At 50.1% G+C, this 15,718-nt stretch overlaps 2 protein-coding genes across 2 annotated transcripts; one reads left to right on the top strand and one right to left on the bottom strand.

Moving 5' to 3' along the window:
* Nucleotides 1-2,834: 2,834 nt before the first annotated feature.
* RpL5 (ribosomal protein L5) lies at nt 2,835-8,971 on the bottom strand. Its single transcript, XM_037225753.1, has 4 exons — nt 8,889-8,971; nt 7,021-7,206; nt 4,840-5,355; nt 2,835-3,074 (listed from the first exon to the last, which is right to left on the bottom strand). The coding sequence occupies exons 1-4, from the start codon at nt 8,889-8,891 to the stop codon at nt 2,877-2,879; spliced, it is 903 nt and encodes a 300-aa protein (XP_037081648.1). The 5' UTR covers nt 8,892-8,971; the 3' UTR covers nt 2,835-2,876.
* A 266-nt stretch (nt 8,972-9,237) lies between these two features.
* Nup43 (nucleoporin 43) lies at nt 9,238-15,473 on the top strand. Its single transcript, XM_037226121.1, has 9 exons — nt 9,238-9,345; nt 10,769-10,907; nt 11,520-11,615; nt 11,941-12,056; nt 12,244-12,362; nt 13,167-13,315; nt 13,623-13,761; nt 14,313-14,452; nt 14,945-15,473. The coding sequence occupies exons 2-9, from the start codon at nt 10,779-10,781 to the stop codon at nt 15,125-15,127; spliced, it is 1,071 nt and encodes a 356-aa protein (XP_037082016.1). The 5' UTR covers nt 9,238-9,345; nt 10,769-10,778; the 3' UTR covers nt 15,128-15,473.
* Nucleotides 15,474-15,718: the final 245 nt, after the last annotated feature.

Below are 15,718 nucleotides of genomic sequence, written 5' to 3'. Positions count from 1 at the left end.
TCCAGCGTGGCCGAGGAGGTGAGCAGATGGGTTACTGAGTGCGCGGGGCCCTCCACTCAGGTAGAAAGCACCAAGAGCACAATGTGGAAGGCCCCCGAAGAATTGACAGTGCCCAGGAGGTTAACAGATAGGGCCCCCGACAAGAGCGTACATACCAAGAGCGTACCTTCCATTGAAATGGAAGATACCCGGAACCCAGTGTGGACTGCTCCCGAAAGATGGAGTGTACCCGAGCATGCTATCAAGTGACCCCAATAGGGGCGCAGGGCCCTAAATTCAAACACCAAGACCGATTGTGCAGAGCCCCCAAACAGTCCAGTGTTGCCGAGAAGGCGAACAGAGGGGCCCCGACAAGTGCGTAGAGTCCCCATTCAAATAGGACGTGCCCAAGACCCAATGAAGAGCGCCCCGAACGTTCGAATGTGCCCGAGCAGGTTATCAGATAAGGCTCCCGCATTCGCAAGCCGATAGCACGGCCTGCGTACTATTGCAGGCCTGCAGTTGCAGGCTGCACGATAACACGGGCCGTGCCGGATTTCTTCTCTGGAGTGCACGGGGAAAACGCAACCACAGATCGTAGATGGAAATCAGGTCGTAAATTTGCATTTACGTCAACCTGTTTTTGGTCTCAGAATGCTCAACTTTGTTCAGAATCAAGTATGGGAGGAACTACATAACCCCGGTTTAGCCATGCGAGCTCGCAAATTTTATAACGAGAGCTCCCCGACGCCCGGCGTTGCAGTCTCCCGGGGCCGTTTAACGTCGGTTTTGTGTATAACACTAGGCGGTGGTTAACTGGCGGATGAAAACGACAACATTTCTGTAGGAGGTAATTTTGAATGCTTTGAGATGTCAATTGGGACGCTTGGAAGGCGTGTTGGGAGCATATTTCGCTTGGGAGCCCTCCGTTCGGTACCGGGGTCCTGCCTGACAAAGGGCCTTCCAATATGGCATTGTGGACTCACATCGTCAACTCCCATCTCCGCCTTCATTGTCAGGGGGCCCCGGCCAACGCAAGAGGTCCTTGGCTTTCGGGGTCCCATCCCTGTCTCTTTCAAACGGATGTCGTCCTGGCCACTCGAGGCCCCTTCCAAACATTGGGCCCTCTATTAGGCACTGTGGGTCTCAGACAAACAAGGAAACAGTCAGGATCTCGACCGAAGCAACCCGCGGGTTCCGACCTTGTCCCTGGGCCGAATACACCCTGGGACAATCTGGGTCTCTACTTCGGTCATGGACCACCAATATCGAACAGTCGGCTCCGTGTTGGCCTGAGCCCTGGGGGCCTATCAGCCCAAAATAGCACAAATAGGTTGCCGTGATTACAGTTTTATTGACCTTGAACGCCGCATGCCCAGTGAAATGGAATGATTTGAATGACGTTGATAGGGTGACATGGACGTCTGTGTAACCTTGGAATAGTCTGGACATCTTTGCGGACGTATATCTCAGAAACTAGGGTGTCCTCGGTCTTCAAAATGGCTATATCACTTCAGCCCCCCCCCCCCCCCCATACATATATGGAACACTCCCTTCAAGGAGAGGACCTTTACATTGGGTTCGGGACGCCGCACGTATCCCAAATTGTTCAGGTAAAACAAACGGGCGGGAGCGACACCCGTCCAGTCGAATCTGGGATGTCGAAGCTCAGCCCACCACTAGATAGGCTAGGAGAGGGGTCAACTTAGCATGTAGTGTGCCCGGCCTCAGACCATCAAAATCATACACGACAGTTACCACGCTCACGTTGGTCGGGGTCCGCACTGGGCCGCTCCGCACCGTCATCCAGGGATATGTGTATCCTGGCGATCGCCGATTTCCTTCGGGTGATGCATAGAATAAATGTATGCTATTGGCGCGCGACGCGCCGGTCGCGGAACAACCCGTTTCAGAAATATGGCCATCTAGCGGATAAACCAGGAAATGACAGCTTACGCCGGACCGTTGTAGTCGTATAGATGCTACTTCCACACGGAATGGCTCCGATATGCATCAGCACGATTACCAGATTGAATGCGCGGCATGGGTGCTGACGCAACGTTCGATCTGATGGATGTTGAGACGGTTTTTAACTTTCCCTTGTATCTGCCTCGGCCGGACGCACTACCCTACCATACGCTGCATGGAAGTACGGCACTTGCTTCGGTATTACCATTTATCTTACCCGCAAGCTGGTTTTTTTCATTTCCATCTCGTCGCAACCCTTTCGCCATTTTTGTCGAAAGCGTCCTCCTTCCACTGCTGCTTATAACGGCATGAACATCACCACACGCACAACCAAGCAACGCAACCACTCACTGGAGCGACTGCGGCAACTCAGCTTTCGGTGGTAACTATTGTATCAGGCAGTCGAACTTCCTTTTAACCTATACCACAACGCACTCCCCGCCCCCCCAAAGAAGAGGTGTCCTGACCCACGCCGTTCGATCTGTCGTCGGCACGTTTTTCAGCACCAATCACGATCCAGCATTCTCCCGTCACAATCACGCGACCAGTCACGTGGCGCGTGACGCTGCGCGCCGGCTGACGATGTTGCCAGGATTTTTCGTTATCGCGTCGGCCTGGAAAGCGCCACCAGACCGAAAGCCACTTAAAAAGAAGCAGGAGCTGATTTGGTATCTCTTGCGCTCGCGAATTAGGTAGGGTTGAGGTAGGGTTGGGGCATTCATCTTTCATTTTTTGGGGAAGAGGGATGATGGCGATTCGGGATTTAGAAAACCTCGAATACAATACACAACGGCAGCATTCCGCACCAACATCCAAACCCGCGATGGACAAGTAAATTGATATCAAGTACCAAGACATGTTCTCTCCACAACGTTGGATACTCGACAGTGCCGGGCGATCGTGTATTCCGATGTAAAAAGTACAACAAATTACGCCATATCGGGCTCGTCACCATCGGCCAACTGCTTGAGGAAGTCCTCCTTGGTCTTGTTGACCTTGGCCTTGCGCTGATCGTAGGTGAGCTTCTTCTCGCTGAAGCGCTTCTTCTGCACCTTCTTCTTGGGCGGCGGGTTGAACTCGGGGTTGGCGCGGATGGAAGAGTGCGCCTTCTTGTACATCTCCTCCACCTGCAGGGTAATGCACAGCGTGAGCAACAGCGCGCTCGGGCAGGCACTGATAGCTGGACCATGCCCAACAGCGCGCTCGGGCAAATACTGATAGCTGGACCATGCCCAACAGCGCGCTCGGGCAGGTACTGATAGCTGGACCATGCCAAACAGCGCACTCGGGCAGGTACTGATAGTTGGATCATGCCCAACAGCGCGCTCGGGCAGGTACTGATGGTTGGACCGCGCCCAACAGCGCGTTCGGGCAAGTACTGGTAGCTGGACCACGCCCAACAGGGCTAGCGCCAAAGCACACACGCGCTGCCAACGCAACGGCTATATCCCACACTGACACTAACACTAAGTCCAAACAGCCCTAGCTCGGCACGCATGCAAAGCTGAATTCCGCTTGGTGTTGGCAACGCCGAAGCATTCCTACACTGGCATCGGCTTCGTGCAATTTCCAGCGGAAGGCTTCCGCTTCGTGATATTAAAAACACCTTGCTTCAGTTTCCCAGAAGTTTTGCATTATGTCCGTGCTCCGGCTTCATGCGACCTTCAACTGCTGGCTTGGACTTTCAACATGTTGATAGTTTACTGCAGTTGCCCTCAACTTAGCAAAAACCAGACTTGCCTTTCCCTCCATCCCCTACTTACAAATTGTGAGGGCTGGAATGCATGGCTAAAACCCACGACCAATCATCATTCATCAGACAAATTAACACCTGACAATCGCCGAAGAATTGACTGTCTGCAATGCTTTGTACATACCAGTACACAGTACAGGGTTGATATCCCGAGAAACGAACCCTCTATCGATAATGATAACAATGTCTGAATTTCCCCCGCATAACCTAGTCATATTTTCTGATCCGATACCGTTTTGGCAGAAACGTAAGTGTTCGTGGTTCAGCAAATTGAAGTACACAAGATTCGGATTCGGCCTAGGCACAGTGATTTGGAACTGATGGGTCCGGCTTTGGCTTCGCGTTTCCTAATTTTGAAACTGATGGCTTCGGATTCGCACGTACAAAGCTCGAAACCACTGGCTTTGGATTCGGTTCTGGAAATGGTCGGCGGCTTTGCCATCAGCTTCGTAGTTCCAAAATTCGAAGCCGCCGGCTCCTATTTGCTGTCATTGTCTCGGCTTTGGATTCGGCTTCGAAACCAGGATGGCTTCGTCCCCATACAGCACTTAGGCAGCATACAACAGCATCCAAAACACAAATAACGGACATCGATGTTAAACACGGTAAAACCAAGCTGGTGTCAGAAACGTACTTCTATAGCTCCGGTCTTGTTTAAATATCATTTTACCAATGGGATCATGTTTTTAACACATGCCAGGAAGACGAAAATGAATTTTGCTGCTGTGCTTTGCCATGCTGAGCATGCTGCGTGTTGCATCTAACATCAGCCAAGCACCTATCACACTGCAAGATGGGCACCTGGGGCTTTCCCCTGCTTTACTTCGAACACATTGCGTTCCTCCGCGTTAACGTCTCGCGCCCATCAATGGCAGCAACACGCTGGTATGGGTGAGCCGCGCACGTGGTGCCCATAAAGGCGCCGGAGCGCAACCATGTTTGGTGGAAGAAAGGCCTTCAGCCCTAGGTTTTTGGGAATTTGCGCCCTGACGGTCAATAACTCGGCGCAAGAACTCTGAAACTGCAAAACATTCCCTTCCATCTCGCGACGCCCGACATCATTGGTGGAGCCTTACAATCCGGATAAAAAGACGGAAACCTGCCGCCTCGCCTCCCCCGGGCCCTCTCCGGCCACTCACCCCGTCGGCAGTGATGCCGAGCTTGATGAACCGTGAGAACTGACGCTTGTACGCGTCGTCATCGTCCTCCTGCAGGTGGCGCATATAGTTGGCCACGTGCTGGCCGTAGATGTAGTCGCGGTGCACGCCGGCGTTGAAGCTCTTGGCCTCGCTGTCGTAGCCGGGGAATCGCTTGTTGCTGTGCGGGATGTCCAGGCCGCCGTCCACGGCTCCCTTCATGGCGCCGAACACCTTGGCGCCGGTGGTGGTGCGCGCCAGGCCCACGTCCAGGTAGCAGCGGAATGCGCCCGGCCCATCCTCCACGGGCTCGACCAGGTAGTCGGAGCCGTCCACGTTCTGGTTGCCCTCGTACACGCTGTCCAGCTGGATCTTCTTCAGCAGACGACGCGCTATCAGCAGACCGGTGCAGTACGCGGCCGCGTAGTTGGTGAGCCCGACCTTGACGCCGTAGCGGGGCAGCTCGTGACTGTATGCGGCGCACACGATCACGTCTCCCTCCAAACGGGCGTACGCTATCTGTGGAGCGGGCAGAGTGGCGGTTGTAAGCATCTGCGCTACGACGCATTTTCCATCACAGTGACGGTCCTTCAGCCTATCATTCAACAGTTAACTGAAATGCATTTATATTGCAAAACAGTTGAAAAAGTGAAATAACCAAAATCGCCAGCATTTCACCAGAAAGACTGAAATGGAAGTCGGTAAGTGCATGTGTGACAAGTATCATTTACATAGATAAGACAGTAGTGACAGCCTTATTCCTCAGAGAAAAATCTGGAGAATGAGGAAATAGATGCATTGATATTTTGGCAACATACTTTTATTGAAACAATAGCAGCTTTTTCTTCTTTTTTTTTCTCTGAAGAATAGGGCTGTTACCACTGCCTTGTCTATGAGAAAGGCTGATCCATCACTAATGGTGCCAGTTAAAATGTGGTATAAAATGTGGTATAGTGAACAGACCAAACAAATGGGCTAAAACATCCCATTACAGAGGAAAGGCATGAAAAATCAACAAAAAGGAGATCAATCATAGCCAAAAGCACAGCTTGTAGCTCTCCACTGTTAGTTAGCATCAGCTCCCGGCGATCCCAACCCACTGTAGAGGTATGGGGGATACAGTCATCATGCATGCCCCTGTAGGGGCATAGTCAAAGTTCACCAAACTAGGGAGGGGGGGAATGGCAGGCCAGCTATTCAGGCCCTTGATAGCTGGCTAGTGGGTCCTGAAGGCCACTCAGGGCCTGGTGGGGGGATGCATCCAGTGTGTCCCATCCTGGCTGCTCCCTTGGACAACAAGGTGTGAATGAAGCTCAATGCAAGTCAGTGACTCACTCTCAGAATGCATCTCCCACATGAATGACAGTGGTGGCTTTTGCATCCAAAAATATCAAAAATTCAATGTCAGTTTGGTTTCAACTAAGTTGTTTTGGCTGGCTGGCTGCAGATAATAGATCCTGATACAAACTATGTTTCCTTCCATATTTCAGTGATTTGTTTCACCTACCTGGTGGAACCTCAGCCAATCTGTTGGACAATGTTCTTCATGAACATTAGCCCCTTTATGTATTTGGTGACAAAGTCAGGCATTTTGGTAACAACCAAGTTAAACCAGTGGTGAATATGCCCATATTAGTGGCAATAATCCCATCAGTGTTAAAATAATCACTTTAGCTGTGACTCATCTAATTTGATGCTAATTGTCTATTTTGAGTTCATTCTGGAGCTGACAGGAATGTATGCTAATGGTGTACAAAAAGTGAAGCACAGCTTAGAAATATATGTACAGTAGAGGCAAACATAACCAGCCTGTCACATAACTAAGGACACTGCCTGAAAGATGCCCTGCAACACTTTGATAAAATTGCAAAATGTTACATGCATCTCACTGTGCTCACAATCACACATCACAAGGTGGGATTAAAACCCAGGTGTAAGGGCCTTTCCTGCTCACATCACATGCCATGATCTGGTCATCAATATTGGTGTCATTGCCTAAATACCACATATTCTCGCTTTTATTAAGAACTGGGCCAAGTGCTTTCAAATGCCTGACCAACACCCCAGCAGTGCTTCAACTAACATCATGTATGCTGCACACAACTGTTTTAACAGATCACACATATAGTGTAACCGACAACTCACTGTGATGCTAGGGCATGCCAAAACAGATGGTGTGCTTACCTGGCAAATGATGTCCTTGTTCGTAAAGCGAACAATGAGACGGTACTTGGGAGTGTTGTATTTGTTCTTGTCCTGAACAACCAGCCTCTTGCGGGCATAGTAGTCGGTCTTACCCTCCCTACGCCTCTTGAACTTGACCTGGTACCTCTTGAAGTACGCTTTGTTCTTCACAAGCTTTATGAATGCCTGCAAGGAGCATCACGTTAGCCAGTACATCTTCATTTAGAGATTCATCATCTCTTTTAAATCATGGCTTCCTGGGATCAAAGCCTGAGCTAAGCAGTGTTTGTTTAGCAAGCCATGACCCTTATCATCCCATCATGCACTTGCAGGTCACCAGCAGACTTTGGTGACAAAAATTTAGTGAGCCCTGCACCCTGATATCACATGTTCTTTAACAAGACCTCAGCTTCCGGCCCCAGGCCATACCTTTCAAAAGCAAGAAGTAAGAAGTGAGCACCTAGTGACTGGAATCCTATCTCCACCAGATCACATGGGATGGAGGGAGGGGGGGGGGGGATTCAAAGCAAGGCCCCCTCAACAAACTGAGCCCCCAGGATAGACAAAAACAAACAAACACAGCACCCAGTGACATAAAGCACCTAGAACACATGTGAGCACCTAGTGACTGGAATCCTATCTCTACCATGTTACCTGGGGGGGGGGGGGGGAGGGGGATTAAAAGGAAGGCCCCCTCAACAAACTGAGCTGGTAGGATAGACAAAAACAAACAAATATGCATTACACCAAGCATGTCCAGGGTAGCAGTGCCATCTCAACAATTTCAGGGCATGCATGACATCAACATGAGCACCCAAATTCTGGAGCAAGGTTGCTATCAATGGGAGAGCACAGACCAATATTTAAGGAATTATAACACTGTCAAGATAACCTTATGCAAAGATACCATGGGAAAATGCTTTAAAAACAAAAGATTGATACGTTCAGCACCAGTTGGCTTTGCCATTGTTTGACACACAAGGGCATGATGATTAATGCTACAGTATATTGTTGGCATCCTGCAGACAATGAGTTTTCTGCAGACCTGACATACATGACAGGGTAAGATGACAAGCAAAACACAAAACAGATATACTAACAGCAAATGACAAACACACCACTATGGTTTAAATTTGAAAATGCAGTGGAGGATGACAGGAAATTTAAGGTTTTGAGATAACTGGAGAAGAGCAAGTTGACAATCACTATTACTCAGCTTGTAAGCTTCCAGACATATGAGATTTTCATAGGAGATATCAAGTTCAGGCAAAAATGCTCTGGCACTGAAAACTTCAGTACATGACTCACATTGAGAGCAAAAGGCTGAAAAGAATTAAGGCAACAAACCAACTACTTTGATTGTAACATGCCACAATCATCAAGTTCTGCCTGATCATGTTTAAAACTTCATATATCATCCACACATATATCAATTATCCCCTGATAGGAAGCCTAGAGGAACACATGCTAAACCATCTATTCGTGGATACAAAACAACTGACAACAACAAAATTGAAACCCACAAGTTACCCCAATGGAGGTCTGAATGGCTTGCCAACTGGTTGTAGCTACCACACCCCCTTGACAGCTGTTATGCAGAGCCTAAAAAGTAAGTCTGATCTATATCACCATTTACTTTTGAACGATTCCATTCAAGTGAGAATAAGTCAGATGCAGGTCTGCTCTACTCGCCCACCATCAACGAACATATCGCTATCCCCATGCGCAAAACACGGCGCGAGTAACACCAGCAAAATCGCCCCGCGCACGATCACAGAGGATACTTCACGAAATTCGTAGCACTCAATCCATGTTGATGCACGCCACGACGAAAAAATAACAGTTTTAGGGCAAAACAACCAACGTACCATGGCGAATCGGTGATATTCGCCCAAGGATAGCCTCGGCTAAGGGTCTACCACCGGAAAGGGGGCATGTAGAGGCGGCGCTGATCTTGTTGCGAACGTGTTATTTATCTTCCATTGGTATCGCTCAACTTAAGGTTTGAATAGAATATTACTGAAAAAATTATTTTTATTTTCATTCTCACCACAGAAATTTGTATAATATGCTTATACTGTCATTAAGAAGGTGCGAATATTTCTTTTAACTAAGCTCCCCTAACCATGCTGCAGTACTCGACGAATGTGCTGCGAGCACTGGCGCAATGAAGCCGACAAAAATGTTTGGACGTCGAGCCTGCTGGTTGGTCGGGCGAGCGCGGTGATTTGGAAGGTGTTGGAATTGTTAGACCGTTGCGGTTTGTTGGATAGTTAGGAAACTCATAACGTGGAATCACATGATTTCTATGCCATCTTGAGTGAGGTGTGTATGTGGCTTAACTTAATATCGGTTGGTGCATGCATGCACTGACATTCTATGTTACTTATCTTTTGGCATAAACCTGATCATTAACAAGCACAAAACGTCGGGAGACAACTGTCCGTTCATGACTATACCTTATGGGGAAGGAATGTCTGGGAGAATGAGGCAGCTTTTAAAACGAAATGTTTGTAGCCACCAGACCTTTTGCAAACCTATGAAGTGAGATAGTTAAGCCAGAGACAAAAAAGTTCCCAGATTTTAAAATAGAACCAAAGACTGAAAATTTTCTGATATAAATGTGCGTGAAAAGTTGTCATGTGGGTTATGGTTTCATGCTTAAATGCCAGAGCATGTGAATGCCAGGGAGTGATAAGAAACACAAAGATAAGTTATGTGGGCCTATCAAAGTATGTTTTGGATATAGGTCATTGCGGTAGGGGAGGACAGGACATTTTAGGTAATGAGATAAACTGGAGAAGGGGAAGTCTAGAAAGGTATTTTCACTTATAGAATGGCTGGTGACAAACTTTTCAATCAATCAATTTTAATGTCATTGCCTCAAGGGGATGGGTGATTAATTTCTTGTGACTTAAAGTTGTTTTATTATGTATGGCTTTAAAGCCTTTCTTAATATATGCTTTAATCTGTTTATCATATCATTCAATCAACCAAGCTTACATTTATTGCTGCAGAGGGGTGGCTGGTTAATTCCATATGGCTTAAATTTGTTTTATTGTGCATGACTTTATAGCCTTTTTAATCTGTGTCTGAATCTGTTTATCATATAATTGTCAGACCAATGCAGCAGAAGGGACAGGGATTATCCTGAGAGCTCCCTTTCAACACAAATAAGCTGGTTGAACTATTATATTTGTGCACAAAATGTACATCTCTTGCAAAAAGTAGGTAAACAAGTTCACTGGCAATTTATGCTTGCATCACACTGTCCCAAACCAAAACATGGGGATGTGAAATCGGGCCCTGACCCCAGCTGTAGCCCACTAGGCTTTGACAGGGTCATGCCAGGAACAGGTGAGTGAAATGATGGCATTCATTTCCAAGTTGCAGCAGCCCAGGATACCCATATTGCTGCTGCCGCATCAGTGCTGTGGGACTGGCAGGGTCCATGGCACCAGTGGGTCCAGCTGCAGGTCCCTGGCAGTGGCCGTGGCATGGTCACAGCAACAGCAGGGTCCACTGGGGCATGGCCGTGACTGTGGACCTTGGGTTCCGAGGTGACACATGGTCACCAGGTGTACAGTGTGGTGAAGATCTGCACTCACCTGGTAATCCAGCTGTATATTGGTGTACTGTGGAAAGCAAAATGATCTTAGCTGATGTTGCAACAACAATGTATTGTGATGTGGTCACTGTTATATGCTATGTCCCTTATGCTATGTATATGTGCATCCTGTATTTCCAGCTAGCTAGCCATGTCTGAAGGAATCCAAAGAACCAACACTTTTGTGTCCAAGAAAGTAAGCTGTGTGCGGTGGCGTCCCCCTACTCAGCAAGCCTTCGCACAGTCCAGCCAGTTTGTATCAGGCAGCTGGGATGATGAGGTAACATGATAGCTGATAAAGCATGTCAATGATGCCCCTCATAGACCCAAGCTTACTACTCCTGCTGATACACCTCTGAGATTAAGTAATGATAAGTGTACCTAATGAATTAATTTAACATTCACTGACAGCTTCACATCATTGACTGATGGCCATTGGTCCTTTTTAGAATGACACACCAGAATGCCGGTCAGTCAAGATAAATAATTGTTGGGATTTTTTCAGATTTTTGTACATATCTATTGACAGATGGTAACATTGTGTGTTTGTATTGGTATGGTGTCTTGGCATTGCTGGTAAATTGTGTCTCTCTGGTGCTGAAAGTTTCAAATTGTCTTGTGGATAAAGATCATGTTTGTTCTTTTTTGTTATTACAACTGTAACTGGGGCTGATTTGTTCATAAGTGGCAAATTCTGTAACTGCTTGATAACATATTTACATCAATGCAATGACATTCATTTGGAACTTCTCGTTTCACGAAGATATCGTTTCTTAACCATAGTGGCTCGGCGCGAGACCCTGTTTATCACATCGCCGGATGTATATCATTTTACGCGTTTGGGTAACTCCGCGACGTTGTTTAATTCGTGAGGCACCATTCTGCCACGCAGGAAAACTGTGTGCAGCTTTGGCACTGGACAGACTCGGGAGATGATCCCAAGTGCGTTCATCGCGTCTCCTGTCAGCATGATATCACTTGCATCACGGTAAGTGCCTGTTCTGTTCGAAAAGTAAGACTGTAATGCAGCTGGTTATATAATGAACATTGTGTGTTAATTTTTACCGTGAAACATTTCGGCTAGATGGCCAGCCGCGCGTTTAAACTAAAGCATTTTTCGTGAGTTTGTCTGAGACTGCCAAATCCGTTATCGTTACTGGTGCACAGGGGTGTAGTTTCCTGTCCAGTTTTTTTCAGGTTTTCAGGTTTTAGTTTCTCTCCATAGTTTCTCTTCCTGTTTCTGCACCATTACCTGCTTCATAACATCGTCTGCTCTGGTGACCGGATCTGACAAGTGACGTCACTGGCCTCAGTACATCTCCCCGAACCTGTTCGCGACGGCCACAGCCGGCGGTGACGTCATCCTCCATCGGCACGAGGGAAACCGCCTGAAGCCCGACAAACGCTGGGAAAAACTGCATAAGACCAGGTGCGCTGCGATGCAGCTGTTGTTCGGCGCATTGTGACATGGCCTTTTTGGTCTGTTCTTTCGGTTTTGTCAGTGTTTTTGTTTTTTCGCCTTGCACGTGTGCGTTACTTGATTTACCTGTCGCCGCGATGTGCTCCACCCACCTGCCGCTCCGTCTGGCCTCACATGCGCCCTCCGCACGCCTCAGGGGCGGCGCGGCGCCGTGCTCCTGGGTGTCGGCGTTTGAGGATGAGCTGGTGACGGTCGGGGACGACGGTCGGATGACGGTGCTCGCGCTCTCGGCGCGTCAGCCCGTCCGCGTCATAGGTACGCCGCCGCCGCCGCGGCCGTGGCCGTGGCCGTGGCCGTGGCCGGTCCGGCCGGTCGGAACCGGGCCGCGGCGCCGGCGCGGTCGGACAGAGCACGGGCTGATGGCCGGGTGGACAGAAAAGACGCTGAACCCTGACCGGTATGCAGCCGGGATTGAGACTGCCAAATAAGCCTGATTTTGATTGAAACTGGTTGTGTTGCAGTGGTGGTGGCTAAGTGTTTCTCATTTTTTTATAACTTTCGTGTAATTATAACACTGTTGAACTTCTGGACTTTTTCTGTTGTGACGCCCTCATTGTGGCTTGCAGACCATTGTGATCAGTCGAGGTAGCTGTGATCTTTGTAAGGCTTGCATCCCACTTTTGATCAACATGCTTGTTGGATGAACTGGTACTCGAACGGGGTTAGGATCGGGGCATTCGCCTGGCGTGGCTTCCTGCGTGGATGCTCACCGTGCCGCCCAGGTGGTCCGACCGGTGTAGCAGGTTTGGTAAATCGTTGTAAAGATATCCCTTCTGATTTGAGGAAATGTGACGCCTTTGGTGGGATTTGAACCCGCGTAGCTGTGCTTTGTGTCCGCGTTCGCATGCCATTCACTGTGAGCCGAGACCCGCGCTATAATTGCCATCGCTCGTGATGAGTCGGATTGGCCCGCGTTTGTGACCTGCCTTGTTTTCACAAACCCATCAAAATTCTTCAAGCCGAAGACTTTATTTGTGTTTGGTTCACTAACTCGCTGTCTCGTGGCACTGCTTGTGACGACTCATCGCGACTCATTTTCATGTCTTTGACCTTGCACAGATGGCGCTGACACGTGCAGCCTGTACCGGGTGCAGCACATCACCCACTCGCACGTGGTGACGGCCAACATGCGCGGCCAGATCAAGTCGTGGGACGTCCGGTCGGCAGGCAGAAGCCCCACCTCCTCCGTCATGGCCTCCCAGCAGCAGGTTAGGGCATTTTGCGCTGTCCCGTCACCACCCAGTAGATGGTTGGCAGCGTCCTTTTCGCCTGTCCGGTTAGATACCATCTATGTACATATCACGCGTTTGTATTGGGTCTAGGGTCGGCAGCTAATTTTGGATGTGATGACAGACTCGTTTATGCTTTTACCGCGGTTCGCATGTTCTTCATCCGCCTTTTAAGTCGCGAAAAGAAGAACGCCGCAGCAGTGAAGCGGGGCGACCTAACTTGCCTCCAGCTCCTCTCCGGCGCTGGGTTGTAGGCGCCCGCTGACACGGCCGACGCCGCCCGCAGTCTCCTGTGACGTCACTGGCGCGTCACCCGACCCAGTACCACGTGCTGGCCTCGGGGGACGGCGACGGCGTCATCTGCATCTGGGACCTGCGCGAGGCGCGGTACCCGGTCACCGAGCTCAAGTCCCACTCGGCTGAAGGTTGGTGCGGCTGGCACACTGCGGGGACACGCTGGATGCGGAGACACGCTGGACCGGTCCGGGCAGAATACACGCCAGATAACCTGTTAAGGTCGATCGCTTGTGTTCCGGATGCTGCTATCCCCAAGGACTCGTAATGATGTGTTGGGCATTTCCATGTTTGTTTTATTTTTTGTCTTTTTTGTCAACAATGCGCTCCATGCTATGGCTTGTACCAGTGGCTCTGGGTAAGGTTATGATGCTGTGGTTAGAACATGCCCACACTGATAAGTATTAAATGAAAAGATAGTCACTGATAGGCCTAATTCGTACGTTGGCACCGTAGAAAATGAAAAGGTGAGCAAAAGTAAATGAACAGATATGACGACACTGGCGGTGGATATGTGGTCATTTGCTCCCTTGCACCATCTTGTCCGCCCAGGTGGACGTGCCCGGTCGGCGGAGGGGGGGGGGGGGGGGGGGGGGCGGGCGGGGGAGCGGTCCGAGCGTCAGCTGCGCTCACCACCTCCTCTCCTCTGGGCGCCGCTGATCCGTGGGCCGGCCGGTTTCAGTGAGCGACATGTTGTTCCATCGCCTGAGTCCGGACAGCCTGTTCTCGGCCGGCCAGGACGGCGCCGTCTGCCAGTGGAACATCGGTACGGCCGCACAAACGACCATCAGCCGTCACCCTGGCCACAAAGGTGCGCCGTCTGTAGGAGCGGATGCGTTACATCCTGAGTGGAGTGGTAGCTCGTTCTGTAGATATCTTCATGCTTAGCGGTGGAGAGTGGCCGCCTCTACATTCGTAGTTTTGATGATCGACGTTTGTTTGCAATAAGTGTCGCTAGTTTTCGGTATGCTTGATGCGTTCTTGGGAAGAATTGTGGCGAAATGGCGTCATGAAAATGTGTTACTTGTGCCGTCGGAACACATTGCGTCGATTACTTCCACCAGGAAGATGTCTGTATGTGAAAAGAGTGCAGACCATAGTGATCCAACCAGCAGTGGTCCGCGATTCTGATTGAGTTGGCTACCAGAAGCCAGGTAGGCTCTGAGAAGTGGGGCGCGGCACGATGTGCGGAACATGCCTGCATGCACCAGCTTCCCATTGCCACGCCAGGATGTCAGCCCGTTTCCGTGTGCAGAGACCCCCTCGTCTGGAGAGCGCGAGGATGATCGTGACACGGCTGCGGCTCCCCGGCAGACTCGCCAGCCGACGCGCAGACGTCCTTGGCTGACGCTGGACGCCTCCAAACGCTACCTGGACGTGCTGGCGCTGGTGCCGGCCGGCCCTTTCCCCGTCAACGCGCTGGACGCGGCCGAAGACCGGCTGGTCTGCGGCGGCGACAACGAGGTCCTCCACTGCATCAGCCAGCTGGCCGTGTGACGTCACGTATTTGACGTGTGGAGGGGACGCGAGGTCCTCCACCGCGCGGGTCACCTGGCCGGGTGACGTCACATGTATCGTCTGTAAGAGACTGTGAGGTTCTCCAACATGTGCCGTCTGTCACGGCAGACTTATTCCGGTCACCCATCGGTACAAGGTAGAGTTGATCATAAAAACCAGTCTCTTAGTGTAAGCTCGCGAACCTGCTGTAAAAACACGTCATACGGAACCCAACACTGCCAAACGTACTCAAAGTGCATGACCAGCTGGATGTAGCATCTCCGCCTGTCATACGGCTACTGTATGATGCCATTCCGAGAAGCCGAATAAAATGCTACACCAGATATCCTTGTTCGATTCACACTGACCTTCGGCTCAAAGATCGGTGTGGAATGGCGGGGCGATGCGATGCGGTGGTAATAGCTGGCCTGGCCGTGCGTGGAAGTGCCCCGCGATAAGCCGCGTGCTGGTCTGGACCTAGAGACGCAGCTCCGCACGATAAGCTGCAGTGGCGCGTTATGTGTCTTCCATTTCGGCAAATGACGGCGCCCAAGAGCGCTTGCGGGTCAGTTCAGTTTATTGCAGGTTACA

This window comes from Pollicipes pollicipes, unplaced genomic scaffold (genome assembly GCF_011947565.3).
Source record: "Pollicipes pollicipes isolate AB1234 unplaced genomic scaffold, Ppol_2.1 Scaffold_5724;HRSCAF=6776_pilon_pilon_pilon, whole genome shotgun sequence".
Taxonomy (NCBI): domain Eukaryota; kingdom Metazoa; phylum Arthropoda; class Thecostraca; order Pollicipedomorpha; family Pollicipedidae; genus Pollicipes; species Pollicipes pollicipes.
The sequence above is the reverse complement of the archived record's forward strand: the minus strand, read 5'-3'. Positions and strand labels throughout refer to the sequence as shown.